This window comes from Meles meles, chromosome 2 (genome assembly GCF_922984935.1).
Source record: "Meles meles chromosome 2, mMelMel3.1 paternal haplotype, whole genome shotgun sequence".
Taxonomy (NCBI): domain Eukaryota; kingdom Metazoa; phylum Chordata; class Mammalia; order Carnivora; family Mustelidae; genus Meles; species Meles meles.
Window position 1 is genome coordinate 27,455,304 of NC_060067.1, and position 27,993 is coordinate 27,483,296.

Consider the following 27,993-nt stretch of genomic DNA (forward strand, 5'->3'; position numbering starts at 1 on the left):
CTGTACCTATTATGTAATCTCCATATTTAAAAGATTATCAGCTTAAATTTGAATACATTTCATTAAGTTGCGCTGATCTTCAAATTACAGTTCTAAAGTAATTATCAGAAGTGAATACAAGCAAAATTCATCTTTAAAGAAGTGTTTTTAAAAGCCCGCTGACTCACTGTAAGTACATTTGGTAACTAACGGGGATACACCCATTTAAGCGGTTTGAAAGGTGCACCGTTAGTAAATGTTACATGCTCTGTCTTTTGGCTTCTAAGAGAATGGTCTCAGATTTTTAGTGCATTAATTTTCAGCTGTGTTCTCAATGCAAGTGAAGTCATTAAAGAACGTCACATATGTGATTGCTAAGAAACTATGGTTTCTTAGTTTTGCACTAGGATGAAAATACTCTGTAATAGAATATTTACTTGCTAAATATTGATGAGTATGAAATGTTCACAATGTGGTAGAAATTGAAACACCAGCTTTAATTGTTAGATCCTGATGACAGCTGTCGTTTACATGACTCATCCTAGCCACTGTCCCAGGCACTGCGTCTGTAACATCACTGATTCTCACCACAGCTCTGGATGTAGGGGTTATTATCCCAGGTTTTCCCCTTAGGAAACTGAGGATCAGAGGACTTAAGAGACTTACCTTATGTCACACAGGGTAATAGCTGCCAGGGTTGGGATGGGAGCTCACATGTGATTCAAACCTAAAATGTACCTGCTTCCAAATACTGTGTCCTTTTCACTATCTGCACTGAAGTCTTAATATTTAAAAATGGACAGAGACAAATTCAGACTCACCTAAGCAGGTAAGGATCAAATAAAACAGCTATGCTTACTCTAGTTTAAAAAATTAAAAATCAATCTCATGTCAAAAAAATTGGCCAACTGCTATCAGATTTTAAACTAGCTTGTGCCAATTCCAAAATATTATGCGATAGAGAAGTCCAGTTAGCCTCGCTGTAGGCTACTGCAGTTTCCTAACTGATGGGCCTTGGCCCCTAGGGGTACCCGAATTGGGTAAGAGGCACTAAGATATTTAGGCCCTCAGGCCTCAGGGCAACACAGTGAAAGTCTGAGGGCCTGGGGATGGCTGGTAAGTCCGCCCCACTGCGCCATTCAAGGAGCACTCGTTGCAGTGTGTGCCGGGCCTGAACAAAGTTGGGCAGCATGGTGTGAAGGGTGCTGATAGAGAAAATTCGTCTTTAAGTAGCTTTGGAGTAAGTATGAGAACTGATCTCTGCTCCTCATATCCCTATCCCGTTGTCATAATTTACAACCCTCAAGCCGGTTGATTTTTAATGTATTTTATAGTTGACTTAAAAGGAACTCTCTGGTATTATTAATCACACACAGAGCATCAGGGGCCAAGTTTTCAAAATAGTTTGCTGTAAAATAAGCAGTAGAGATAAATCATAAGCCCCGCTCTGCGTTCAAGTCTAACAGTATTCTGCCGTGGTCACTTTGAACTGTGTACATAAGAAAATCGATACAAAAAGCGATCTGCATTCAGGCTACGCACAGTTTTCTCTGATAGGGCAACCAGATGCCTTAGAGATTACGAGCAGTCATTAAAGTGCACTGAAAGAGATGAGCTTCATATATAATACTAAGTGCAGTTTTTAAATGAAGGGGGAAAGTGAACTTTATTTTTTTTATCTAAATCCAGTTAGCCAATTTATAGTACATTAGTTTCAGATGCAGTGTTCAGTAAGTTAGCAGTGACATACGACACCCAGTGCTCATCACCTCACGTGCCCTCCTTAATGCCCGTCACCCAAGAAGTGAACTTTCTGACCTCTGAGTATTATTAATTGTTGTGGTAGTCAGATCTTATTTGAATATATGCAGTGTCATTTCATATTTGCATGATCAGAAAAATCCGTTGGAATTTTCATTCAGATGCATAGTCTATTTTTAATTTCACATTCTTTACTTGTCTGTTCTATTTAGATTTGCTTTGAAAGTCTCTAAATATTTTTGCAAAAACCACAAAACACTACGTTACAAAGTATTTATTGAGTATAATTCAAGAAGCAATCTATTTTTACTCCTCTTTGAGAAATATTTGTGTTTTGATACATCTCCATTAAGTGCTTTTAACATGAGAGGATATTTTGATGTTTTTATAGGACTGTAAAGGTAACAGGTACAGTATTTTAGGACACTTTGCAGGTAGCCTTTGCTTTTTCACTGAGATGTAGACCTGGAAAACTCACGGGAAATGAGATCAGGAACAAACCGTCCATTTCACTTGCGATCTGTTTTGCATAATGGTAAAACTTCAGCTCCTCATTCTCACCACCAGATGGTATTTTTCAAAAACCGAAATGTTAACTTTGCCTCTTTCTCCTGGTTGTTCATCCCCTGCCTTGAGCACTGATAGGCCAAGAAGCAGACTCCGGGAAAGTAGACAACGACAGGCTCCCAGGAGAGGGGGTAGATTTGTGCTTGTTTAAAAAACCGCACTACTTCAGAGAGAGATCGCGATGACAAGGGAGACAAATGAAATAAAAGCAAAGTATTTCAGAAACCGTCCAACAGGCAGCAGGGAAAATGCAAAACAACACAAGGGGGGGACTGTCTATATATGCTCAGCAAGATTTAAATATATCCTTATTTGTATTCTTTGTGCGTTATGACAAAAATGAAATAAATTTTGTGTGATAGTTCTAATGATGAAAGGTGGAAGTTCTACCTAGCTTTGAAAGGATTTTTTTTAAAGCAGATAAGAACGGTATGGTGCTTGATGAAAAAGAGGCCACTGAAATGCTAATATTTTTAGTAGTCTTTTAAAAAGTGTTGAGGGGGCAAAGACTACAAATTATGCCATATAAAAATAAACCTATAACTGTTTTGGATTGCTAACCTGAGTTTCAGTTAATTCAGTTTGTAATAACTATTAATCTTTCTTTGCAATAAAGATTCTGTAAATTGTTTGCTGTTGATTTTTTAAATGATTAAAACTCTGACAGGTTTCTACTTAATCATACAAACATGATAGATTTAACTATACCTTGAGTATACTTAAATACGTTGGTGTTTACGTAATCCGTCTGGAATCCAAGAGCTCATCATTTCGAAGCTGTATGGTTGCTGTTTCGATAGTCCTACCCTCTGTGCATGGCAGACTGTCTCTCTCTAGTGGCTCTTCCCTCCGTGTCCCAGGGGAATGTGCACACGGTCACTGTGGCAAGAGGCCAGAGCCTGGAAGACGAAAGGGCGAAGGTTTCCAGGGGCAGGGAGGCTCCAAGGGCAGATGGGTGGAGCTTTAAAGGCTCAGGTCTAAATCCCCACCCACCTGGCTGTATCCAGACAGAGACCCATTTGAAAACTACCCCAGGACCAGAAGGTATGCCTTAGAAACTGTTACTGTTGTTGTGTTCTTCCTACACCTTATCAAACATACCTTCTGCTTTCTTCTAATTGTTTTAACTTCCCTTTTATAGAAGAATGGCCTCTTGGTTTCTGTTGTGCTTTCTGTTTTTTCCTGAGCATTCCTATCTCACTCTCTGACACACACACCTCCAATATCTCGGCTTCCTCATACTTAGGCTTGAATGTGTCCATTTAAAGACTGACATTTTACCTAATTGTTTTCCAGTTTCCTTGGAAAGTTTTTTCTGGAGTTCTCAGGAGTTCTTTACCTAGTACATGAAAGTCTGTATATAATACACATAATTTTCCTTTACAGATCAGTGTCTTTCATTTTAAGACATAAAGTTATCTAGCTTTTTGAACTCAAATTTATTAGTTAATATATAAACCTCAACTTAAAAAGAACCAGGTCAGTGAAAATTTTTAACATGCCCCCGTAAGTATTGACAAATACTTATGTTTTCTCTTCAGTACTGCAGAATAAGGTGCCTGTGAATGACCGTGTTTTGGGATTGTTCATATTGTTACATTAACATGGTCTACAATTGTATTTAAAATGATTGTGGCTTTGAATATAGAGACAAATGTCTTTCTGGCTGGACAAGTTAATTCAACGTCTGATATTGTGTAAGAGGTACACTATCAAAATAAATCACTGCTCTATGCTGTAGGGCACCGTTACGGTTCGTGGACATGTGTACCTCGATTTAGGTGCCCTTTAAAATGTAGGAGAGTTGACCTTGTATAAAATCAAAGTTTAAAAGTTACATGTTTCATTTCATTCACTCCGTGCACTTATTTATCCAAACAGCATAGCCTTGGGACAGACTACAGACTATTGAAAATATAAAACATGGGGAGAAGGGAGAGGAATTATATATATGTGTAGTTCTTCTAGTCATAAAAAAAAAATTGAGTCTCTTGTGAATGGAACTCTCTCTCTTTCTCTCTCTCTATATATACACACACACATATATATTTGGAAATATGTGAAATATATATATTTGGAAAACATGGCCCTTCTGGGAACTTATAGTCTTTGGGGGAGTTTACTATCCATTTTCTTTGAAAATTTTTGTGTATGCACATTTAGCCATTGTAGATACTTACTTTAAAATTTTCAATTGCTTCTCAAACTTTGATGAAAATGATACTTGATATTTATGTATCTCATTACACCCTGATGGTGCTGATGCAGAACATCATGTTTATAACCCATTTTGCTTATGTTGTGTCTAATTTCAAAATTTAAAGTAACAAAAAATGTAAATTTAATTTAATTCAGAGTCTGCTTTGTGAGTTGAACTTGCCCTTCATATAGTTCATAGTTTAGTGTAACTGGATGGCTTGTCACTCACATAATAAACCACATAGCTGATTACAGGTTGTAGATAAGCATAATAGACTTTGCTCAGTACTAATGACCAGCAAGAAAACAGAAGTCTTTAATCTTGGTAGGTTTTCCTCCAAAGCATACTGCACGGTGAGTGTTCCTGGAATAACAGGCACAGAGGTGAGGCCCAAGTGAATATTTCCTAGAAAAACAGGGGAGTTATTTCTTTAAATTGTGACATAAGTGTAATTGCATATTATAGCTTTACCATTTTGTTAAAGCCTTTGAGAGAGAAAGAAATCGAGCACGTGTGTGATTGGGGTAGGGAGGAGGGAAGGAGGGGAAGAAGCCGACTCCGGGCTGGAATTGGGACCTGAGCCAAAGCAGACACTTAACCGATTGTGTTACCAGGCGCCCCATAGCTCTACCATTTTTTAAGCTACATTTTAATGCTCCAAGTTCTAAGAAATCAAATGTACTTAAATTGGCAATCAAGGCAAAATAATTTTCCTAAACCTTAAATTGAAAATTGAATTTTCTGCTTCTTCGATGTTAATTGTCACATACGTTATTTTGAATAAGTCCATTTTCCTTCCTCTAGGCATTATGAAAAACCTACATTTCCGAGTCCTAACAATGCTAACAGGTCTTTATTTCACCGGAACAATGACAAATCCATCCAGAAAAGGCAGTATTTTATTCAGTTTGGCGTGCCAGCGGAATGGACATCTGACAAATTGTTCATTTACTGGAAAGCATGATACCCCTGTGGACATGCCCCAGCCAGCGGCCACACTGGATGCAAGTGCCAGTTTCCTTAGGGATCTCGTACAGTCTCGCGTGAGAAAAGGCTGGAATATAAAACATCTGGACCTCAGTAACAATCACATTTCGAACATCAGCTTAAGCCCTCTTGCACACTTCCACACTTTGGAAATACTAAACCTCAGCAACAGTTCCATCCACTCGCTCTCTCTGGATCTACCCAGTGCCAAGTCCTGGTGGGGGACACGCCACAGAAGCAGCGGCAGGCATGGGCTTCCGTTTCTAAAGTTGTTAATTCTTCAAAGAAACAAACTCACCGACATTCCCAAGGGTAAGTACAGTTTTAAAAGATGGGCTAGCCCAAGAAACAAAGAGATGTTTTATGCCCGTAAGAATTCCATGTTTGTTTTCAGCTTTGAGGACATTGCTAAGAGTAAAGCAGTTTCATCAGGACAGATAAATGAGTTTCTTAGCGGAATTTCAAGTTAAAATATGTGGAATTCATAGCCAATGCAATTGAATCTCATCATTATAACTTACATTAATGTAATAGAGCTTTGTTGAGAGAGACTAGGAAGTATTTAAATGCTAAATAATGACTTCAGATTATCTACATTGACTATCATATATTTGTTACTAAATATAGAAAGTACTAAGAAATAACTAGTTTATATGTTTTCAGTGTATAGCACAATTCAAATTAAGTATGTTGCCATATTTATAATTTTTATTTTCTTAGAATACATTTTGCATCTGCTTGTCCAATTGTCCTCCAAGTGTAGACGAGAAATATGCTAATGTTGTATGATCACTATGTAAACTTTCTTATTATCAAATCAAAATCAGAATTCTTTATCCTGGTTTCTAACAGAATACTCCACATATCCTGTTGTTTAATAAATTCTTATCACTTCTGGCATTCAGTAATCCACATGTTGGTCCTCCTTAACTAATCACCAATATTTTATTAAGAAAAGATATCAGATTCATAATCTGCAAATTCCTTTGCCTTTTTTAATATCCAGGAGTGCTAGACAATTTCCTTTCCTTGTTTGTTTTTAGTCTTGGTCACTATTTGCTAAGTACTTACCCTATATAAGAAATTCTGCTAAAAAAAGAAAATGTAAGGATATTGTCCTTTTTCCCTCTATCCCAAGTTATGCATATTTAGTTTTTTTTCTTATTTTCCATTCTTTCCTTTCATATTTTATTGTTTTGCTTTTTCCCCAGCTTTTGGTCTTGTTTGAAGCATCATTTTGGCAATAGCCTGCCAAGTGAAGGAATGACTATTCCAGTCATCAGATCAACAGAATTATGTGGGAAAGGGAAGAGTCTTCCCATCCTAAGCTTTTTCATGAAAGCAATGTGCAGGATTTTCAGTGTGAAGTATAAACTAATTGCACCTTATTTTATAATTTTTATTGTATTCTTATTTTTAAAACCCTGCTATTTGTAGAACATTAGTAATTTAAAAAAAAATTTAGGGGTGCCTGGGTGGCTCAGTGGGTTAAGCCTCTGCCTTCAGCTCAGGTTATGATCTCAGGGTCCTGGGATCGAGCCCTGCATCAGGCTCTCTGCTCCACGGGGAGCCTGCTTCCCCCCCCACCCCACCCCCGCCTACCTCTCTGCCTACTTGTGATCTCTCTCTGTCAAATAAATAAATAAAATCCTAAAAAAAAAAAAAAATTAAAGGAGAAAAGTTTTAAGTCCTTCATGTAATACAGTTGACCTTGGTACAGATCTACTTATATATGGATTTCTTTTTATAAGTACCACAGAACACTGTAAATATATTTTCTCTTCCTTACAATTTTCTTAATAACATCTACAGTATATAATACATACAACATACAACATATTTGTTAATTGACTTTGTTATGGGCAAGGCTTCCCGTCAAAAGCAGGCTTTTAGTAGTTAGGGGGAGCTAACGTTATACATAAATTTTTTACTGTGCAGGGGATCAGCACCCCTCAATCCTGTGTTGTTAAGGATCAACTGTATATATTCTTTAAGTCTATTCCTCATGCCTATGTACATATTTTTCTTTCAAAATTGGATCAGACTTTCCATAATATTTCATAATTTGTATTGTCATGTCACAGTCTATTTTGAACATCTTTCTATAATTAAGCAATCTCATAAATAGTATTTTATATTATTGAATAGCTTTGATATATACATACATTATAACTGGGTTAATCAAACAACATTTAGACTACTGCCATTTTTTTGCTATAACTATGACGATCAGCACGGTAGCTACAATATGCATATGATGTAACATAATTTTAACTAGTACGGTAGATGTGAATTTCAACCCATAAGTTCAAGTGTAGTAGAGATATAACCTTCTGTTGTCTATAACCCAACATAATTTCTGATTCTGAGCTCACATTCTAGTAGACTCAGTTGGGGATGGGGTGTGAGATACTTGTACTTAATATCAGTCTTCCATCAGCTTTCCTCTGCTTTTCCCCAAATTTGTACCACAGCTCTAGAATCTTATACCCTGACAAGGCATCAAAGTGTGCATGTGCACGTGCGTGTGTCTGTGTGTGTGTCTCTCTCCGTCTATGTGTGTCCCTTGCCAACCGTGCCAGCCAGAGAACATTTCTTTTCAGTTTTTTCAGTTTGAAGAAAATTCTTCACATTTTTCTGTTTCTTCAAAACCCTCTGTCTAGATCTAGAAATTCCTTTCATCTAAAGGTTTAGGCCTTTGGAAACAAAAGCCAGAAAGACTTATAAACTCCTCTGTTTTCTGCCTTGCCCTGTGCCTCCCCTGGGGTAGTTAACACAGAGCCTACTTTCTGGTTGAATGGGGAGAAATGGAAAGAGAGACATAGAGATAAAAGAGTAATATGTCAAAATATTATCCCACCACTTAACTTATCTCCTTAAGGCAGATGTATTCCCCAGAGCTAATTGGAGGTCAGAGGGAATACAATACCATTTAAGGACCAAACACCCCTATCCTATAAAATGCATACACAACCCCATCTTTCCTTTCCAAGTTGAACTTCTGCCTCCCCCAGAAATCGGGGAAAATGTTACACTTACATAGGAGAAGAAAAGGTGAAATGAGCCAGTCCTGTATTTGAAACTCTATTAGAATTCTAGCAGATGACACCGTAGAGAGATGAAACCAGTTGATGGTGGAAGGCCACTGTAAGCTGTGAATCTAACTGGATATAATTCAGAGTTCTTTTATCCATAGCATTTTGTGATTTGAATTATTTTCCTCTAATCGCCATATCCTTCAGTCGAGCCCCCTGTAACATCCCTTTGCCACTCTACGATTCTGTGACGGTGGCTCAGTCACCCTGACTTTGAAATCCCATTTTGGAGGGGGAATGCTGGTAAAAGAAAGCGAGGTGCTGCCTGGAGTACCATTCTATTTCTGACCCTCCCTTTGCTCTTTGATTCCTTTGTTCTGAGCCTGTTTAAAGGCAGCATCTGGGGGCCCCTGGCTGGCTCAGTTGGTAGAGCATGCTGCTCTTGATCTTGGGGCTGTGAATTTGAGCCCCACATTGGGGGTACAGTTTATTTTTAAAAAATTTTGTTACAAAGATAACATATTGATAATATAATATTTACTCATAGAATTGTTGTGAGGACTCAAGGAAAAATGTATTTCAAGAACCTACTGTAACATGGCATTTGGCATAGTAAATGGTAGCTCTTAAAATGTGGGAAAAGTACTTTGTAAACGTGTAAAGTACTTTGCAAATATTAGTTATTTTTTCTGTCTTGGCACAAACTGAGAAAAGCAGTCTACTTAGAAACAAATTATCAATTCGGTTTTGCCTAAATCTCAAGTTATCTTCTAAAATGTTCTATAGCTATTGCAGTGTGGAAGGCCTGGCCCCCATAATTCATGAGCTGAGACTCATTTGTGTCTGCCTGTTTATAGAAGTGCTTGCATTCATTGAAAATAATAATAAATCAGAGATTCTCACAAAGTAGCAATCAAGCAACCGGCCTTGTAACACATGTGTGCTTTTCTAAATCCTGTCCCACGTCTTCAAATGGTGACAGCTTACAGAAGCCATGAAAAGTCGCTTTCACTCGGGAAGGCCCACCTTTGTAGGAGCGAAAGCTCACACTGACTCACCCAGACTCAACTGATCTCATGTCGTCAGAGTCAGCTGTGATGTCACCAACAAGCTTCACGGTGGGGAAACACCCAAGGCAAGTGTCAGCCAATGCAATTTACAAAACCGTTAGCTGGCTCTGAATTTAAGCCTTCTGATTTGATTCCACCTTGCTCCCAGATCTTTGGAGTACAGTGGTAGTAGCAGAAAAATCAGTTTTCAAACAATGGGATCAATCTCCAGTTAAACTATCCCACAAGCAGTATTTTTGGAGTGCCCATAGAGTACCTGGAAATGCAGAAGGACCAACATCTTCCTGGGATTCCAGTTAGGTTGACAGACCAGATTTGACAGCCTAACATTTAACACATTAAGTTCTGGAACCCAAGAGATGTTAAAATAAGACAAAATAATACCTGAATTTGAAACTGGTGGAGAGGGGGGGAAAAAAAAAACATAACCAGTATATGGTAAAAACAAAAATATGTTATAATCTATTTATTTCATATTTCTTCCTGATTGCTGTTGAATCATGGAAATACCAATAAGCTGTATTCTCAAAACTGGGTCAGGTTCTAAAATAGTCACATGAATGTATATCAGTAAGCTAAGAGGGCCTGGTGTTTGGCTCACCTATATAAAACTGACCACACTGAGGGCTGACCTAATGAATAAAATATCTTGTCTAGGACCATTTCAGATTCTTCCAATTCTTAATACTCTTTGAACTTGAAGCCATAACCCCCTAAATATCATTGTTCTATGTTATCAGATTATCACTCTTAGGAGAGCATTTAAGAAGTTCATAGTCCAAAGTAACATTCCTAAGGCAATTTAGTGTCTGGGTGTACCCTCTATGGCCTTTCTTCTAAGAGATACCAAGACAATTTCTCAGAAATAATAAAAATGCCTCTGGCTGCTTAAATGCAAAAACTAATCAGATTCCTGCCTCCTATGGCTTATGTGATCATCAGAAAACAGTTCAACAGGGGCGCCGGGGTGGCTCAGTAGGTTAAAGCCGCTGCCTTCGGCTCAGGTCATGATCCCAGGGTCCTGGGATCGAGTCCCGCTTCGGGCTCTCCGCTCAGCGGAGCCTGCTTCCTCCTCTCTCTGCCTGCCTCTCTGCCTACTTGAGATCCCTGTCTGTCAAATAAATAAATAAAATCTTTAAAAAAAAGAAAACAGTTCAACAAATAATTCCTTCTCCACAAAAGTGCCTCCATATTTTCCTCCCAATGTTCAACTCCCCTCTCTTGAAACACGGAATCTACCTTCTGATGTCCACGCCCCAGCTGTCACTGCCCCTCCCAACTTCTTTTGTTCACCTGAGTACCCCCTCAACCTTGATTCACCATGCAAAATTTTTAAAAGAACACATTTCCCCATGGAGAAAGGCACCCAAGTACTGTGGAAGATTTACTCAAATTTCCCAACTCTACTCTGGGAAACCCTAAGCAAACAATGTCATCTATAGGACCTCACCAGTACTCTTTTTTTTTTTTTTTTTTTTTTTTTTTTTTTTTTAAGATTTATTTATTTGACAGATAGAGATTACAAGTAGGCAGAGTGGCAGGCAGAGAGAAAGAGAGAGGAGGAAGCAGGCTCCCAGCTAAGCAGAGAGCCTGATGCGGGGCTTGATCCCAGGACCCTGGGATCATGACCTGAGCTGAAGGCAGAGGCTTTAACCCACTGAGCCACCCAGGTGCCCCCTTCACCAGTACTCTTAATAGAATTAAACCTTAATTCTCTGAAATTGGAAATGGAAATTTTTCAGGTGGGAGGTGTAACTGCACTTAACAGTCTTAATTCTTATCTGCAGAAGTTTACCTTCCTCTTGGGGATCTTAGCTTGATATTATGAAGGAAGTCAAATAAGGGGGTATCCTTGTAACTCTCTGCCTTCAAAGTCCCTATCTGCCCCTGCCCAACCCATGCTTAGGATGTTCTGGTCCCATCCTTCTTATTTACCCTTATACCTCTTATATTACTCTATTTACCTGTTAATTGACCTTAAACAAGACACTTAACCTATAAAAAGCTGCCTGGTTCTTATTTTTAACTGAGGATGATGGCGTATATGGGGAGGATATGAGGGTTAGCGATAGTACTTGTAAAAACTTTAACACATAGAGTGATGATACACGTGAAACATTTCTCACAGCATCTGGTACGTATCAGGTGCTTGAACAATGTCAGTTCCCCTCTAACTAGGCAGAGAGGCAGGCAGAGAGAGAGGAGGAAGCAGGATCCCTGCGGAGCAGAGAGTTCGATGCGGGGCTCGATCCCAGGACCCTGGGATCATGACCTGAGCCGAAGGCAGAGGCTTTAACCCACTGAGCCACCCAGGCGCCCCCCCTCTAGTGCCTTTTGATCATCCTGAGTCTCTAATTCTCTGTTCCCCATCCCAGTCTTTGCTGTGATGGTCACTTCTGTGATCTGAGGTACAATGGGTAACTGTAGATGATTTCCATTCTTTTTCTGCAAAAGTTCAGAGTTCATGTGAATTTCAGAATACCCATCAACTATCTTGTTGTTGGTCAGACTTCTGTAAGTCTGTACGTTATCAGAGGCCCCTGCTCGTCTGTCTGCTAAGCACTCTTTGATCTGTCCTTTGACTCACTGAACCGCACTGACCCATGAGACCATCACCACTGTTGAGATAATGAACTAGCTGTACCCCCAAAGTTCCTCATGCCCTTTATGATTTATCTTTCCCACCCATCCTCTCCCTTCAGTAACCAATGATCTCCTTCCCAACATTATAGATTTGTTTGTATTTTCCATAATTTTATATTCATGCAGTTAAATGACATGTACCTTCATTTTTGGTATAGCTCCTTGCATTCAGTATAATTACTTTGAGATTCATCATGGCGTTGTATGTATTAAAAGTTCATTCCTTTTTATTGCCAGAATTCATTGCATGGATATACTTTTACCTGTTTGTGAGCACTTTGGCTGTCTTTTTCGGTTATTATAAATAAACCTGATAGCTAAAGGGATGGAGAAAGATAAACCATTAAGGGTACCGGGGTGGCTCAGTCGGTTAAGGGTCTGCCTCTGGTTCAGGTCATGATCCCAGGGTCCTGGGATCAAGCCCTTCATCAGGCTCCCTGCTCAGCAAGTAGCCTGCTTCTCCCTCTGCCTCTGCTGCTCCCCCTGCTTGTGCTCTCTTGCTCTCACTCTCTCTCTCCTTCTCTGTCAAGTAAAATCATTTAAAAAATGATAAACCGGGGTGCCTGGGTGGCTCAGTGGGTTAAAGCCTCTGCCTTTCGCTCAGGTCATGATCCCAGGGTCCTGGGATCGAGCCCTGCATCGGGCTCTCTGCTTGGCAGGGAGCCTGCTTCCTCCTCTCTCTCTCTCTCTCTGCCTGCCTCTCTGCCTACTTGTGATCTCTGTCTGTCAAATGCATAAATAAAATCTTTAAAAAAATCATAAAAAATGATAAACCATTAGATAAACACTAGTAAAAAGAAAAGTGGAGTGACTATATTAATTTCAGACAAAGGAGACTTTAGAACAAGAAAACTATCAGGGATAAATAAAGCACTATATAAAGGGGATAAAGGGGCAAATTCTTGAAGAAAATGGATTAATTTTAAATGTGAATGTGCCTAACAACAGAGTGTCAAAATATGTGAGGAAAAACTGAAAACTGAAAAGAGAATTTTAAAAATCCACTATAGCTGGAAACTTCCAGCACTCCCCTGTCAGTTGATAGATTAAGCAGGCAGGTAATCAATAAGGATGTAGTTGACTTGAGTATCACTGTCAGTCAACTTGATCTAACTGGCATGTATAGGATACTCCCTCCAACAATAGTAGAATTCACATTTTTTTCCACTGTACATGAAATGTTTACCAAGACAGACCACATTCTGGGCCATAAAACACAACTTAACAAACTTGAATAAAAAACAGAAAGCATGCAAAGTATGTTCACAGATTACAATGGAATTAAACTGGAAATCAGCAGCAGAAAGCTACAAACTCCTCAAATCTCTGGAAATTAAACAACACATTTCTAGATAACACATGTGTCACAGAAGAAGTCTCAAGAGGGATTTGAAAACATTTTAAGCTAAGTGAAAATGAAAATTCAGTCTATCAAAATTTGTGGGATATGGCAAAAGCAGCAGTTCGAGGGAAATGTATAGCATTAAAAGCATCCACTGGAAGAGAAGTCTAAAATCAAAAATGTAAGTTTCCACCTTGAGAAATTAAAGAAGCAAGAGCCATGTGTGCCTAAAGCAAGCAGAAGAAAAGAAATAATAGAAATTGCAGAAGTAATCAACGAAATTTAAAACAGGAGAAACAGTAGATAAAATCAACAAAGCCAAAATGTGTTTCTTTGAAAAAAATAAAATAAAATTGATAATTTTCTAAACTAATCAAGCCAAACTAACCAAGAAAAAAAAAAAAATAAGAAGACACAAACGGCCAGTATCAGAGATGATAGAGGGATTATTGCTACTGTTCCTATCAACGTCAAAAGATAATGAAACGAAGTCTTTGTGGGGATACATGCTTTCATTTCTCTTGGGTAAATAACCTAGGCAGACAAGGACTGAGTTGTATGTCAAGTAGATGTTTAACTTTTGAAGAAATTGCCAGTATTGTATGCAGTGGTTGTATCATTTTAAATCCCCACCAGCATTGTGTAAGAATTTCAGTTGTCCTACATCCTTACCCATACCAGGTATGGGCCATCTTTTTAATTTTAGCCATATATCATTGTGGTTGTAATTTGGATTTCCCTAGTGACTATTGATATTGAACATCTTTCTGTGTGCTTATTTGCCATCCATATGTCTCTGATGATGTATATAAATCTTTGGCCAGCTTCTAATTTTTTTTTTTAATTACTGAGTTTTTAGTGTTCTTTATCTCTTCTGGATACAAGACTTTTCACAGATATGTGATATGTAAATATTTTCTCTCCCAGTCTGAGGCTTGAGTATTTTTTTACTTTAACAATGTCTTTCAAAGAGCAGAATTTTAAATTTTTGTGAAATATATTTCATCACTTTGTTAGTTTATAAATTGTGTTTTGGTTTCATATCTAAGAAATCTTTGCCAAATCCAAAGTCACAAAGATTTTTCTATGTTTTCTTCTAGAAGTTTTATAACTTTACTTTTTTTACATTTTATATTTTAAGTTTATGATCTATTTATATTTAGGTTAAAATTTTGGATTTTTTTTTTTAAGGATTTTCTTTATTTGACAGAGAAAGAGACAGGGAGAATGGGAACACAAGCTGGGGGCAGTGGGAGATGGCAAAGCAGGCTTCCCGCCAAACCAGGGAGCCCGATGCGGGGCTCCATCCCAGGACCCCGGGACCATGACCTGAGCCGAAAGCAGATGCTTAATGACTGAGCCACCCAGGTGCCCTAAAATCTAGGTTTTTACATTAGGTTTATGATAGTTTTAAAATAGTTTTGAGTTTGGGGCGCCTGTGTGGCTCAGTGGGTTAAAGGCTCTGACTTCGGCTCAGGTCATGATCTCAGGGTCCTGGGAATGAGCCCCACATCAGGCTCTCTGCTCGGCGGGGAGCCTGCTTCCCTTCCTCTGCCTGCCTCTCTGCCTACTTGTAATATCTGTCAGATAAATAAAATCTTTTAAAAAATTGTTTTGAGTTAATATTTTGTATGTGGGGTGAATAACATATAGAAGTTTTTAAAGACGGGCCATTATTCCAACACCATTTATAGAAAAGACTATTTTATCCATCCTTTTACATGTATCCTGCTCATGTTCCTATATTTAAAGTAGGTTTCTTGTAGGAATTGTATAGTTGACTCTTGAATTTTTATCCAAACTGGGAATCTTTGCCTTTTATTTGGTATTTTTAGACTGTTATTTCTATCTATCATCTTGGTATTTTTTTCTATTTGTTCCTTCTCTTCTTTGTTCCCCCCTTTATCTTTTCCTGATTTTTTTTTTTTGCATTAATTGCGTATCTTTAAAATTAATCCTCTCTATCTCCTCTGCAGGCTGACTAGCCATACTTCTTTGCTGTTCTTGTGTTGTTTTGTGGTTGCTTTGGGATTCCCAATACACATCCTGACATCTCAGCCTGTTTTATGTCGTGTTATACTGTTGGCCTGTAACACAAGGAACTTACAACTATATTCTTCCACCTCTTTTCTCCTGGTGTTTGTGCAGGCATTGTCATACACTTGACCCCTACATATATAAGTCCTACAGCACGTGTTTACTATTTTTGCTTGTGTGTGTGTGTGTGTGAAATGTTCATGGTTAAACATTAACAGCTAAAAGATCTGAGTTTCAATCCCAGCTCCACAGCTCCACCTACTAAGACATGGGGCAAGTTCTTAACTTCACTGCACCTAGGTTTTGTCATTGACGAGATGCTAACAATGTCCAGGACTTTTTGATGATTTAAAGGAGATGTCTGTGAAGTGCTTAGAGCATAAAGAGAGTATACAATTAAACAGGACTTTTAAAATGATTTCTTCCGGGGTGCCTGGGTGGCTCAGTGGGTTAAAGCCTCTGCCTTCAACTCAGGTCATGATCCCAGGGTCCTGGGATTGAGCCCCATATCGGGCTCTCTGCTCAGTGGGGAGCCTGCTTCCTCCTCTCTCTCTGCCTGCCTCTCTGCCTACTTGGGATCTCTGTCTAACAAATAAATAAAATTTTTTAAAAAATAAATAAAATAAAATGATTTCTTCCCTCCACTGAACTCCTAGGTTCTGTGTTCCATTCAGATTAAGCAGCGAGACATTACAGGGACTATGAGCTCACAGCCACGTGGGGCCAGGCAAGTGCCCTGCCAGTGTTGAGGAAACTACGGCTTCTTATATATTGGGGTCTTATTGCTGCATTTTTTTAACAGACCCATATGTTTGCGTATTAAAATGTGTAGGAATACTCTTCACTCCATGAAGAAACATGTTTTCTCTAAGGGTTGTATTCAAAATATTTAACCACTGGGCCCGTAGCCTGGGCTTTCCAGCTTTGCACCTAGGGCCATGGGGCAGCACACGGGAACCTGGCAGTGGTTATTTACAAACCAATACAGAAGTATTTCTTACTAGCCTGTGCCACCTCAATATCAGCCTTGGTTCTCTCCAGTTGTTTTTTTAAAGATTGTATTTATTTGACAAAGAGGGAGAGAGAGAGAACACAAGTAGGCAGAGCGAGAGGGAGAAGCAGGCTCTCCGCTGAGCCAGGAGCCCAATGCAGGAGTCAATCCCAGGACCCTGGGATCATGAACTGAGCCAAAGGCAGCCGCTTAACCAACTGAGCCACCCAGCATCCCCCACCCCACCCCACCCCCCGTTTTTTTAAACATGCAGCTTCTTGGCCTGTCCTTTGTTTTCCTGTTTTTGATGGAGGCCTGAGTACAAAGAAACCATCTTCTTCTGTAAGCGCCCGCCCCAGGTCAAGCAGGCAGTCCTCCTTCAGCTCCAACTGAGCATTATCTCGTGCCAGTTGGAACCTCTGAATTTTCAAGAGAAGCTAGAAATGCAGATTTTTGTACTGAATCTTTATTGATAAAAAAAGATAAAAGATAAAAAAAAAAAGATAAAAAAAAAATCTTTTTTTTTTAATGACATTCTTTTTTGTATTTTTTTAAAGATTTTATTTATTTATTTGACAGAGATCACAAGTAAAAAAAAGATAAAAAAAAGATAAAAGATAAAAAAAAAAAAGATAAAAAAAAATCTTTTTTTTTTTAATGACATTCTTTTTTGTATTTTTTTAAAGATTTTATTTATTTATTTGACAGAGATCACAAGTAGGCAGAGAGACATGCAAAGAGAGAGAGAGAGAGAGGAGGAGGAAGCAGGCTCCCTGCTGAGGAGAGAGCTCGATGCGGGCGGGACTCGATCCCAGGACCCTGAGATCATGACCTGAGCCGAAGGCAGAGGCTTAACCCACTGAGCCACCCAGGTGCCCCTGAATCTTTATTGTTATCTCCATAATTTTTAAATCTCTGTGCAGGTCAAAGAATGTGACCTCTAGCTTATTATATATTCCAGGCATTGCAAGAGTTAATAAAGATGTGAATTCCTCCCCGAAAGGACTAATCATCTGACTAAGAGGCTGACAGGCAAACACCAGTTCCCTGTACAGCAGGATACTGGGGTGTAAGGGCTCGGATAACCAGGAACTTTTTCTCGTGTGTATGTCTTATCACTCACTCCAACACGAGGATGCTGTGCTCTGTTTGTCCTCAGCACTAAGTGCCTGGCTCCTAATGCTTTGATTGAGTTGTCCTAATGACCTCTTAATCTGTTCAGCTGTTGTGAACATATGATAACATCGATGTCCGACTATTTACATTAAGTCATCATCTCTGCATAATCAATTTGGTAATGAGTACCTTGCAGACCGTAGACAAGCAATACTCCCTTCTGGAATTGAACCAACCTGTTCTGCTAAGTAGCAGTTGGTTGAAGAAACAGACGACATGTGAGGGGTACCAGGGTGACTCAGTCGGTTAAGCGTCTGCCTGCGGCTCAGGTCATGATTTCCAGGATCCTGGGATGGAGCCCCACATTGGGCTCCCTGCTCAGCAGGGATTCTTCTTCTCCCTTTCCCTCTGACCCTCTCCTGCTCATGCTCTCTCTCTCTCTCTTGCTTGCTCTCTCTCAAATAAATAAATAAAATCTTAAAAAAAAAAAAAGACACAAACTGTGAGAACAGAGCAGAAGGGAATTGGGAAAATGCAGGGCATCCTTAGGAGACTCGTGTGGGAAATCAGATTTGGAAGTCGGCTATGACTGGCACCTCCTTCCCAGCCTTTGTGTTCTGTGCCGAATGGGCCTCCTGGCTACTCTCTGGATACAAAGACAGAGACTAAAACCCAAGTAAATAATTTTGCCAGCAAACAAAACCTCGCTACAGCTTATTACCTATGAAAAATAAGTGAATGCCTAGAAGTGTTACAGGACCAACAAGAACTGTGGAGTGTTACTACTACTGACCCATCAGTTCATCTCCCTCCTGGCCGTTTTCCTCCGCTTGCTCAGAACATGTGTTATCTGTCTGCGTGAGGCTCTTTTCCCCCCAGGAACGCTGGAATCCTACTCTGGGCTGTCCTGCAACCCGCAGTGACCATACACAGAATCCCTGTCCTCTGCGCCGCTGAGCCGGCCCTCCACGGACAGCCCCACAGGGTGTCCCCACGGTTTCACCGCGTTCTACAATGCTGCAGTGAACATCACCCCTGGATATTTTAACGTGCCTTTTCCTCTTAACAGGGCTGCAGAACCTGAAATCATTACAGAGTCTGGACCTGTCGTTCAATGGGATAGCGCAGATCGGTCTGTCGGACCTCCGGAACTGCCCGCGGCTGGAGAACCTCTACTTAAAAAGCAACAAGATATTCAGGATTCATCCAGAAGCCTTCAAGGACCTCAAGAAGTTACAGGTTATAAAGTGACTTTTAGAGGATTTCCAATACGCAGGCAGCCGGACAATTACATTAGAATATCTCTGCCAGAGAGTTTCTCCGCACCCAGGAGTGCTGGCTATTAGTCAAAAACTAGAAGCCTATTTTAAGGCTCAGCTGAAATTGCTTAAGTCTTTCTCTTGCCTCAAAATCAAATGCCTCAGTCATAGACATGAATTTCACTCGAACATAATACTCAGCCGCAAGAATTGGCACATTATTTTCTAAATCAAATTAAATCCAATTCCCCGTTTCCACTTACCGGTTGGCAGGAAATTCAATCCAGGTGATCCCCGAGGCTCCCGCCCTGAGCTGCAGGATGGGTCAGCGGTTCCTCGGGCTTGCACAGTCTGGAGCACTTGAGGCCGCTCCTCCCAGCCACCTCCGGGCGATGCTGAGCAGCCTTGGACAGGACATTGTGGGGCCGTGAAGGCCAGTGACTCCGTTGCTTCCAAACCCACATGGGGCGTAAATAATAAAAATAATCATAATAATAGCCCATACTTGTAGAGTCCTTCCCACGTGCCTATCTCTCAGGCACCTTGCAGTTAATCTCACTAACATGCTGACAGCTGTGAACGGAAGGGCATTCCCCCTAACCCCCAACCAAAGCCCTGATGGGGCTTGGCCGCTGCAGCTCCTGCCCCAAGCACTTTGCTCCACCCTCCCCACTCTTGGTGGTGGGTGGGGGCGGATTACAGTCTCCCTGCGATGCTCCTTTAGAAAGGCCAAGGGGCTTCCAGTGGGACATCTAGCCAGGTCTTAGGGAAAGATTCAGTCCCCCATACCCTCCATCACAGACCCTCACTCTTTACACAGCCCCGCATCATTCGGTAGAAACAAACTGCGAGCCCCGTAGGCAATTTTAGACGCTCTAGTAACTAGATTCAGGAAGTAAAAACAAGCAGGTGAATTTCGTTTAGTAATATATTTTTTAACCCAGTATCCCCAAATACTATCCTTAACTCATGTAACCAATATACAGATCATTAGCGAGATATTTTACATTGTTGTTCATGCTAAGACTTCAGAGCCTGGCGTATATGATCTGTACCCACAGCCCAGTGGGATGAGTCACATTTCTGTGCTCGAAAGCCATGTGTGGCTAAAGGGCCATCATACTAGACAGCCTCGGCATAGCTGATTTTTCCCAGTTTTATGAAAACTGTTATTCAAGTATACGTGGGAGACAAAATTCCAACTGCCACTTGTCAGCCAGGGCCCCCCAGGTCCTTCCTCTACCGAAGGGAGGAGAGTGAGGCAGCAGTAAGGTCAGTGGGCTCTGGGCTCAGCTGCCCGGGTTGAGACCTACCTAGCTTCTGCCACGTTGCTGCCACGAAATCTTGGGCAAGTCACCGCGTCTCTCTGTCCCTGTTTTCTCATCTGAGAAATGGAGGTAACGTCATTCCTTTCTCATAGAAGTTCGTGAGATTTAAATGTTTTAACGCACATAAAGTGTTTTGAATGGTACTTGGAATATAGCAAGGTCTTTCTGAGCGTGGACTGCATATAGAAATTCGAAAGTGGCCACAGCACCCCACCCTCTGAACATACAAAACTGTGCCACTTCTTGATAAAAATCCTTCTAAGCTTTCCCAGCAAGGGCTGGCCCCCACCTGCCTCTCCAGCCTCATTGCACAAGACACTCCCTTGCTTTTTCCTCACTGCATTTATCACAACTGAAACCATTTAGTTTTAGGTATCGTTCGTTGTTAGTGCCTCATCTTCATAATCTTCGAGGACGGACATCATCATCGATTTTGCTTTCTAGTGCTTAGCGTATGTAATTCATAATGTGGATCTAAAAACACTTGCTGAACAAAGGAATGGATAAATGAATGATGCTCATGAATAGGTAGGTCACAAATTTCTACCAAGTTGGCAGTCCAAAACCACACACATACTGTCTCATAAAACATCCTGATCTGGGGGGTCAGGAAGCCAGGCAAGGCCCTGGGTTCTTTGCTAAGGGTATTTCAAGAGGCCACAATCAAGGTGTTGGCCAGGGTTGGAGACTCCCCTAAAGGTCCAGCTGGAGATGGACCCTCTGCCAAGCCCACATGGGTGCTGACAAGATGCAGGTCCCAGTGGGCAGTGGGACTGAGGGTTCAGTTCCTTCCTGTCAGCCTCGGCCTGCCCTCAGCCATGCGCCACATGGGCCTCTCCATAGGGCAGTTCATGGCCTGGCAGCTCACTTTAGAGCCTCAAGGAGAGCCTGCTAGCAAGAAAAACATGACAAGCTAATACAGTGTCATCATGGGAGTGACGTCACACTGTTCTGCCATGTTTGCTGGCTTAGAACCAACTGGTAGGCTCTGCCTCCTCTCCAGGGAAGGAGATAGGACCATTGGGGACCATCTCTGCCGCAGTAATTATCAGAGCAGATGAGAAAAGAGCACTTGGCAGTGCTCCCCAACTCCCCACAAATGAGTTGTCGGATCGCCTGCGAACCGCATTTCACATACTGTATACTAACCGTAAGTGTATTTATGTGTGCGCTTGCCCTATGTCTGTTGTTATTTCCTACGCATCTTTACCTTGCTTCGTAAGTGTTCGGCAGCTCACAGGGAAGAGATGCTACAGGCAAACTAAAAATGTTTTTAGCATAAAACATTTAGCCCCAAGAATGTTTTAAATCATTTGCAATTCTCTCTTCACCTGAAATGCCCAGGATCATACAATGTCTCTTTTCCCATTATCCTATCTACATGTTTGCCAATGACTCTAAAAACTGGTGTCAGAACCTGATGAAACTATCTGGTACCAGAAAGCTAGAATATCAAAAGAGATGTTGATTTTTTTTTTTTTTCTTTTTCAGGAGAATGTATTTAGTACTTACACTACGCTCTGTGTCTTCCCACGTGGGAATCTTTTCAGAAGCCAGATCGATTTTTCAAAGCATAAAGTCATCATCGTGTTTCGCTGGAATGAAATAAGTTTCACTGGCATTTCAAATTGGCATTCCTTTTCTTAATCTTTCCCATTCTTCTTGGATACTGTGATTCATGTACAACATTCATTGCCTCCCAATCTTTCTATAATGCGCACCCCTTTCCAATGATGGTAGATGGCTTTTTCTTTAGGCAAATTAGACTGTTCTGCTTTCACCTTTATTCCTCCTGAATCATTTTATGAGTTTTCTGTCCTTGCTTCAGTTTTATTTTCGGTTCCATGGTTTGTAATATAAGATGCTGGTATGAAGAAAATGCAGATGCACTAAAAGGCAAATCACGGCCCAAAACACACCGGAGCATTCCCTTCTGTTGTTGGGATGGGGGTTTCGTAAGAAAGCTCTTGATCGCAGGCAAGGCCTGGCGAAGCGAAGTAGTTTTTTCTCCCCCAACCCCAAGTCTCCTCCTTCCTTTTCTCGGCAACCTTCCTTTGGGAGTCAAGACTGCTTGGTTACTCAGCACTAGAAAGGTTACCCTCACTACCTCAGTTCAGGGAGAATTCTGATTCTGCACGTGGTGGTCTTGGTCATGGTGCTGTTTGTCTGAATCAGCTCTTCTTAGGAATTTATAGAACCCAAGATGCCAATGCTGGTTTTCCCTGCTGTTTATGAAACAATTGACCTGGGTGACATTCAGCCTCTCTGGCTTTCATTCATCGCCTTTTTTTTTTTTCCTTCCAGCAGGGTTTCCATTTTCTCTTTTATGATTTTCTGTTCTTCTCCCTACCACCTGGCCCTCCCTAAGCCCCCTGCCCCCCACCCCCTGCTGCCTACTGCTCCCGGCCTCCTCACCCCAGCCTTTCCCTCCCAGGCAGTGGGAGCCCAGGCTCTCCAAGAGAGCATGTTCCAGAGTGGAAGGCATGCAGCCCTGGTGCTAGATCGGATCTCCGCTCTGACACTCCATTCATTCACTCCTTCCTCCATTATTTACTGAGCACCCGCTGTGTACCAGGCCCCAGTACTAGGGGCTTTGTGGTGTGTACTGTGTGACCTAGCCCAGTTTCCTCCTCTGTGAAAAGGGGAAGGAGAGGTCAAAGCACCCAGTAAAATGCTTGTTACACAGCAGCACTCTGCAAACGGTAGCAAGAGCTACACCAGCTCCCTTCCCTGCCGTATCATGTCATGGCCAAAGTCAACTTCTGCAGGTCCCTGCTCTATGTTTCCAGAGCCACTGAGACTTTTTGTTCCCCAGGTTCCCCCTCATTTCTGATTAGACTAGAAAAGTTAGTCATCTGGTATATACCAGGTGGCCATCGATGCAGGGAAATGTACTACTACCCTTGAGATAATTGTTGATCCAAAAGATCTCTCTTTGCTACTTCTCAACCACGGTTCTTTTGTGTTCTATGTTCTCATGGCCCAGTATCTTTGGTCACTTTCGAGATCACAGTGCTTCCAGAAATTCTAGACCTGGTATCTAATTCTAGACCTTGATAATCACAGGGAGTCTCGATTTTATCTAAAAGTACAAATTACCACTCAGAGGAGAGAAGGAAGGGGAAACGACTGGGCATCTGATATAGGCACATACTGAAAGCTTTCACATACACCCTTAAAACCACCCTAGAAGGGAGGCTCCTAAAAAGTGAACCATTTTCTGAGGCTCACAGAGTTGTTAGGGGCAGAGCAGAAATTTAAACTCAGTATTCCCTTAACTGTCAAATCAGACCTAAATTTGTATTGCCTCCATAGCAATGTATACAATATCTGTAACTATTGTTAATTTTGTCTCTACATGTCTTCATTCACAGACTGCCCTATATTTGTTTCTTCTCAAATAGGTTGTAGACCTCAGCAACAATGTTCTGACCGCCATCCTGCCCATGATGGTCATTGCTCTGGAACTTCCCCATCTGGAGGTGGACTTGGCCGACAACCCGTGGCAGTGTGACTACAGCGTGGCAGCCTTCCAAAATGTCATTTCTGACTCCTGGAGGAAAGCATGGAATGGCATCTGCAGCGAGTCTGTGGGTAAGTCGGTGGCGCCTCTCCTCCCAGCGATGGTGTCAGCTGAACTGAGAAAAGCACGTGAAATAGTCAGTCTCCTTGGAAACCACGACAGTCCCCTTGAAAGCCAGAGTGTTGATTTGGGCATCTAGTCAGCCATGGGCTGTGTCACAGAAGAGTCACTGGTACCTGTCTCCCTTGGTTCATGAATGATTGTCCTCACGTGGTCACAGAAACCTAGTTCCAGTGGCTCAGAAATCATTGGATTTGGTCAAAAACAGTAATTTCACAGGGAAACAAAGCCCCAAAATGTCACATTTTTATCCCAATTTTCTTTCTTTTTAAAGATTTATTTATTGGAGAGAGTGTGTAAGCAAGAACACACACAGGAGCGGGGGTGGGGCAGAGGGAGGGGGAGATGCAGACGCCCTGCCGAGCAGGGAACCTGAGGCTGCTGGACCCCAAAATCACAACCTGAGCTGTTCCCAGGACCCCGAGATCATGACCTGAGCTGAAGCCAAGCGCCCCAATCCCAATCCTTAACAAATAATTGATCAAAAAATGAACTTTTAAAATGTGAGACATGATTATTTAAAGGGTTTGCCTCTGAAAACACTATATGTTAATTATACTGGAATTAAAATAAAATGCATGCTAACCCTATGAAAGTATAATCCTATTTTATGTGTGTGTGTGTGTGTGTGTGTGTGTATACACACAAAACACACATATTTCAAACTATATTTTTCTTTGATTTATTCCCTGACATTTTCCCAAAATGCTAGACTAGGTTACTAGAGTTGAACATTCTGGAAAACTATTGTTTGCCATTAACCATCTGGGCTAAATCTCCCAACACCTAACTGGATGTGGGAGTGGGGGGGTAGGGTAAGGTTTTTTGTAATGAGTCCTAGACTCTGTTCGGTTCATGACTCACGACTGCCACTTAGGTAGAAAAATAGCCATGCTTACTAGGTTCCGAAGAAATCAAGATCACAGAGAAGTCTTTTTTTTTTTTTTTCCCCTCAAGATTTATTTATGTATTTGAGAGAGAGAGCATGAGTGGGCGGAGGGGCAGCGGGGCAGGGGGGGAGACTCTTCAAGCAGACTCCCCGCTGAGCACAGAGCTCCACTCAGGGCTGGATTTCCCCACCCAGGAGATCATGACCTGAGCCCATCATCAGTTGGTAAAACTACTTGCTGTCACGCAGTGTGCCCTTGAGACATAGTCAGGTGAGGACTGAGGGGGACCCACAGAGCCTTTCTTCCATGTCCACTCACTGTGTTTCCCCCCACCCCGCTTGCAGGGGATGAGGACGCATACCGGTGGACCCCCCAAAGCAGAATTTCCGGGGAGACCCACCTTCCTCACCGTCCCACGAAGCCTGTGAAAAGCCTCCCGCCCGGCAGAGCCGAGAGGCCCCAGGCAGGCGGGTTTGAGCGCCTTGACACCCCGGGAACGGAGGGCGCCCCGGCCAGCGGGAGGCCCCACCGGCGGTCCAGGCGGGCTAGGAGCCCCGGGGATGCGCCCGCGGCTGGCAGAAAGGGGGACCCTTCCCAGGACCTCGCCCTGGCCGTCTGCCTGGCTGTGTTTATCACGTTCTTGGTGGCCTTCTGCCTGGGGGCTTTCGCCAGGCCTTTCGTTGACAGACTGTGGCACCAGAGATGCAGACGCAAGGGGCCCAGCTCGGACCGCGGGCCCAGCTCGGACCGCGCGGATAACGCGGATAGCGCGGATAACGCGTACTGGAATGAGGGCTTCTGCGGCGACAGGGAAGCTTCGGGGAAGGCCCAGCACCGGAGGACAGATCGGCCCCTCCAAGAGCCCGCCCGCCCCCGCTCAGCTGTCATCCCCGATGGAGCCGCAGGAGAGGGCAGACGCGAGCGGGGCCACCGGAGCCGGGGGCTGGGCAGTGACAGCAGAGGGCCAGGAGTGGGGAAGGATGACATACTTCTGAGTGACCGCGCAGCCTGTTCCGCTCCCCCAGGACGTCCAAATGCTGATCATAACCAAGGAATTCCAGCAGGACGGGATCACACCCGCAAGGAATATGTTCTCCGGGAACTAAATTATGCGACTGGGCCACAGGAAGGTTCTCCCCGCGCGCCTCCAGGAGAAATGGCAGCTTCACTCTCCAAAATGCAAATGCGCATGAACGCACAGAGGGCTGGAGAGAATGAGCAGTTCCCTTCGGAGTTTTCCAAGGAAATGCAAGGGGGCGGTTACCTGAATTTGGGGGACACACAGCAGCAAAGGCTCCGGGAGACCAGCGCTGAGGAAGGGTCTCCGGCCTCCCACAGTGCAGTCCCACTCAGGGACTGGGGAGAGCAGAGCCCGGCACCACCCGTCTTTCCTCCAGCCTGGGGCCATGACCCGCGTGTCATTCCTGCTAACGTGGAACCAGTGCAGGAACGGGCTCCTTCGAGCCCTCAGTACACAACGGACAGCAACTACGAATCTGATTCCGATGAAGGGTCTTTATTTACTCTAAGTTCGACAAGTTCGGAGGATGCAAGAAATGAGACCGAAGAAGAGACACATGGCAGGGACAGCCTCGGAGCCAGCGAGCCCCTGGAGGATGGGGACCCAGGGGTGAGGAGGGACTGTGTTACATCACTGGAGAAGAATCTGGAGGAGAGTGAGAATCAGGAGGATTGTTTTGAAAAACCTCTCATTTCTGGTCCAGACTCCGATTTGTGTGAGAATCGTCTGGAAGGTGCCTCTGACACGGATACATGTGAGGGTCCACGGACCTTGCCTGGATCGCTGGGCGGTAACAGTCCCACCAGTGATGAGCTCCCAGGCACGGTCCTCGGTGATTACGCCGCAGCTCTCCTATCGGAGACCGTAATGTGGCATCACTCCCTGAGAGACTTAGAGTTTTTCAATGCGGATGTTGTACCACAAACACCGCCATGGTCGGCTGAAGGTCCCCCAGACCCTGACGAGAGCGACGGTGGTGAAAGAGACTCAGACATTTATAAACACGAACCCTGCCTTCAGGAAATAAACACAGTTCAACATGATATTCCTCTCAAGATCACTGCAGGTAAAACCTGGCAACCCACACAACAACATTCGGAAGGAGGCCACAGGAACTCCCACCCGATGGACACCGATGCGAGCAAGGGGTTCATATGCCCTCTGGAGGACTCAGATTCCAGAAAGGTTAGAAGCCGAACACAAGTGTTACAATCCAGTAGCGATGAGCCAACTCTCCAGTGTGAAAGAGGAGAGGAGGGTCATGCTGAAAACTGTTCCAGGAGCCAGACACCATTACATCAAGAGCCCCCAGATGAACTCAGCTCACCAGAAGCACAGGAGCCCGTCGCTGATAGACAGGGGAGTAAATACTCAGAAGCGAACCTGTTGCAGTCAGAAAGACACCACGTTCACGTCCATGTTCAAAGGCAGACCCGGGGCCACCTGCTGGGAGCTGGCTGGCTGCACGAGGACCTGCTCTACTACGATGCGGAACTTGAAAATCAAAGGGAACTCAAGTAACATTTTGCGTTCAGATTGAAGCCCTTAGACGGACCCAGATTTTCCATCTGGGTCTGCTGAACAGATCTTCAACACATTCTGCACAGAGAACCATACAGCTTTCTGGAGGGTGATCATGAAACTATAAAGTGGTGAGGGGAAGGTTTCAGAGCAAGTCAATATTTTTTCACAAGTGATGTCAAAAGAGAGACCATTTTGTAGACGGAAATGTAAATTAAAAATCAGTCTTCAGGAAGAGAAGTGGTATTTTTTGTAAAAAGGAGAAGCTATCCTGCCATTATCCTTAATTGGCCCTTCCTTGGCGGGACTCTCCAACCTGGGCTATCAGGAGCTGTGTTCTCCTCTGTGTATCCACCTGCTTCTCTGGTATTTTCTCCACTTCCTTCCCGACACCCCTTGTCCACCTCAGCTTGCCCTCTAAAAGAGCATTCCTCAAAGATCTAATCCCAGTCTTTTTTTTTTTTTAAGATTTTATTTATTTATTTGACAGAGAGAGAGAGAGATCACAAGTAGGCAGGGAGGCAGGCAGAGAAAGGAGGAAGGCTCCCCGCTGAGCAGAGAGTCCAATGTGGGGCTTTATCCCAGGATCCTGGGATCATGACC

At 42.7% G+C, this 27,993-nt stretch overlaps 1 protein-coding gene across 4 annotated transcripts; it reads left to right on the top strand.

Annotated features, from left to right (window-relative positions):
• The first annotated feature begins 43 nt into the window (after nt 1–43).
• On the top strand, nt 44–27,957 carry LRRC66 (leucine rich repeat containing 66). 4 transcript variants are annotated; one of them, XM_045992933.1, is made up of 6 exons: nt 3,032–3,351; nt 5,312–5,806; nt 18,798–18,967; nt 23,720–23,909; nt 25,193–25,579; nt 25,616–27,957. In XM_045992933.1, the coding sequence occupies exons 1-6, from the start codon at nt 3,123–3,125 to the stop codon at nt 27,388–27,390; spliced, it is 3,246 nt and encodes a 1,081-aa protein (XP_045848889.1). In that variant the 5' UTR covers nt 3,032–3,122; the 3' UTR covers nt 27,391–27,957. The 4 variants fall into 4 exon arrangements, with proteins under 4 accessions (XP_045848897.1, XP_045848889.1, XP_045848880.1 ...); XM_045992941.1 differs by lacking the exon at nt 3,032–3,351 and adding an exon at nt 44–168 and having other exon boundaries at nt 25,193–27,957; XM_045992924.1 differs by having other exon boundaries at nt 25,193–27,957.
• The last annotated feature ends 36 nt before the right edge of the window (nt 27,958–27,993 follow it).

Bases quoted from the DNA above. Each gene is read 5' to 3' on its own strand.
- LRRC66 (XM_045992924.1), top strand. From the start codon at position 3,123: ATGGCAGACTGTCTCTCTCTAGTGGCTCTTCCCTCCGTGTCCCAGGGG. The intron at 5,807-18,797 runs GTAAGTACAGTT...TCCTCTTAACAG, and splicing joins ACTCACCGACATTCCCAAGG to GGCTGCAGAACCTGAAATCA. The intron at 23,910-25,192 runs GTAAGTCGGTGG...CCCCGCTTGCAG, and splicing joins CATCTGCAGCGAGTCTGTGG to GGGATGAGGACGCATACCGG.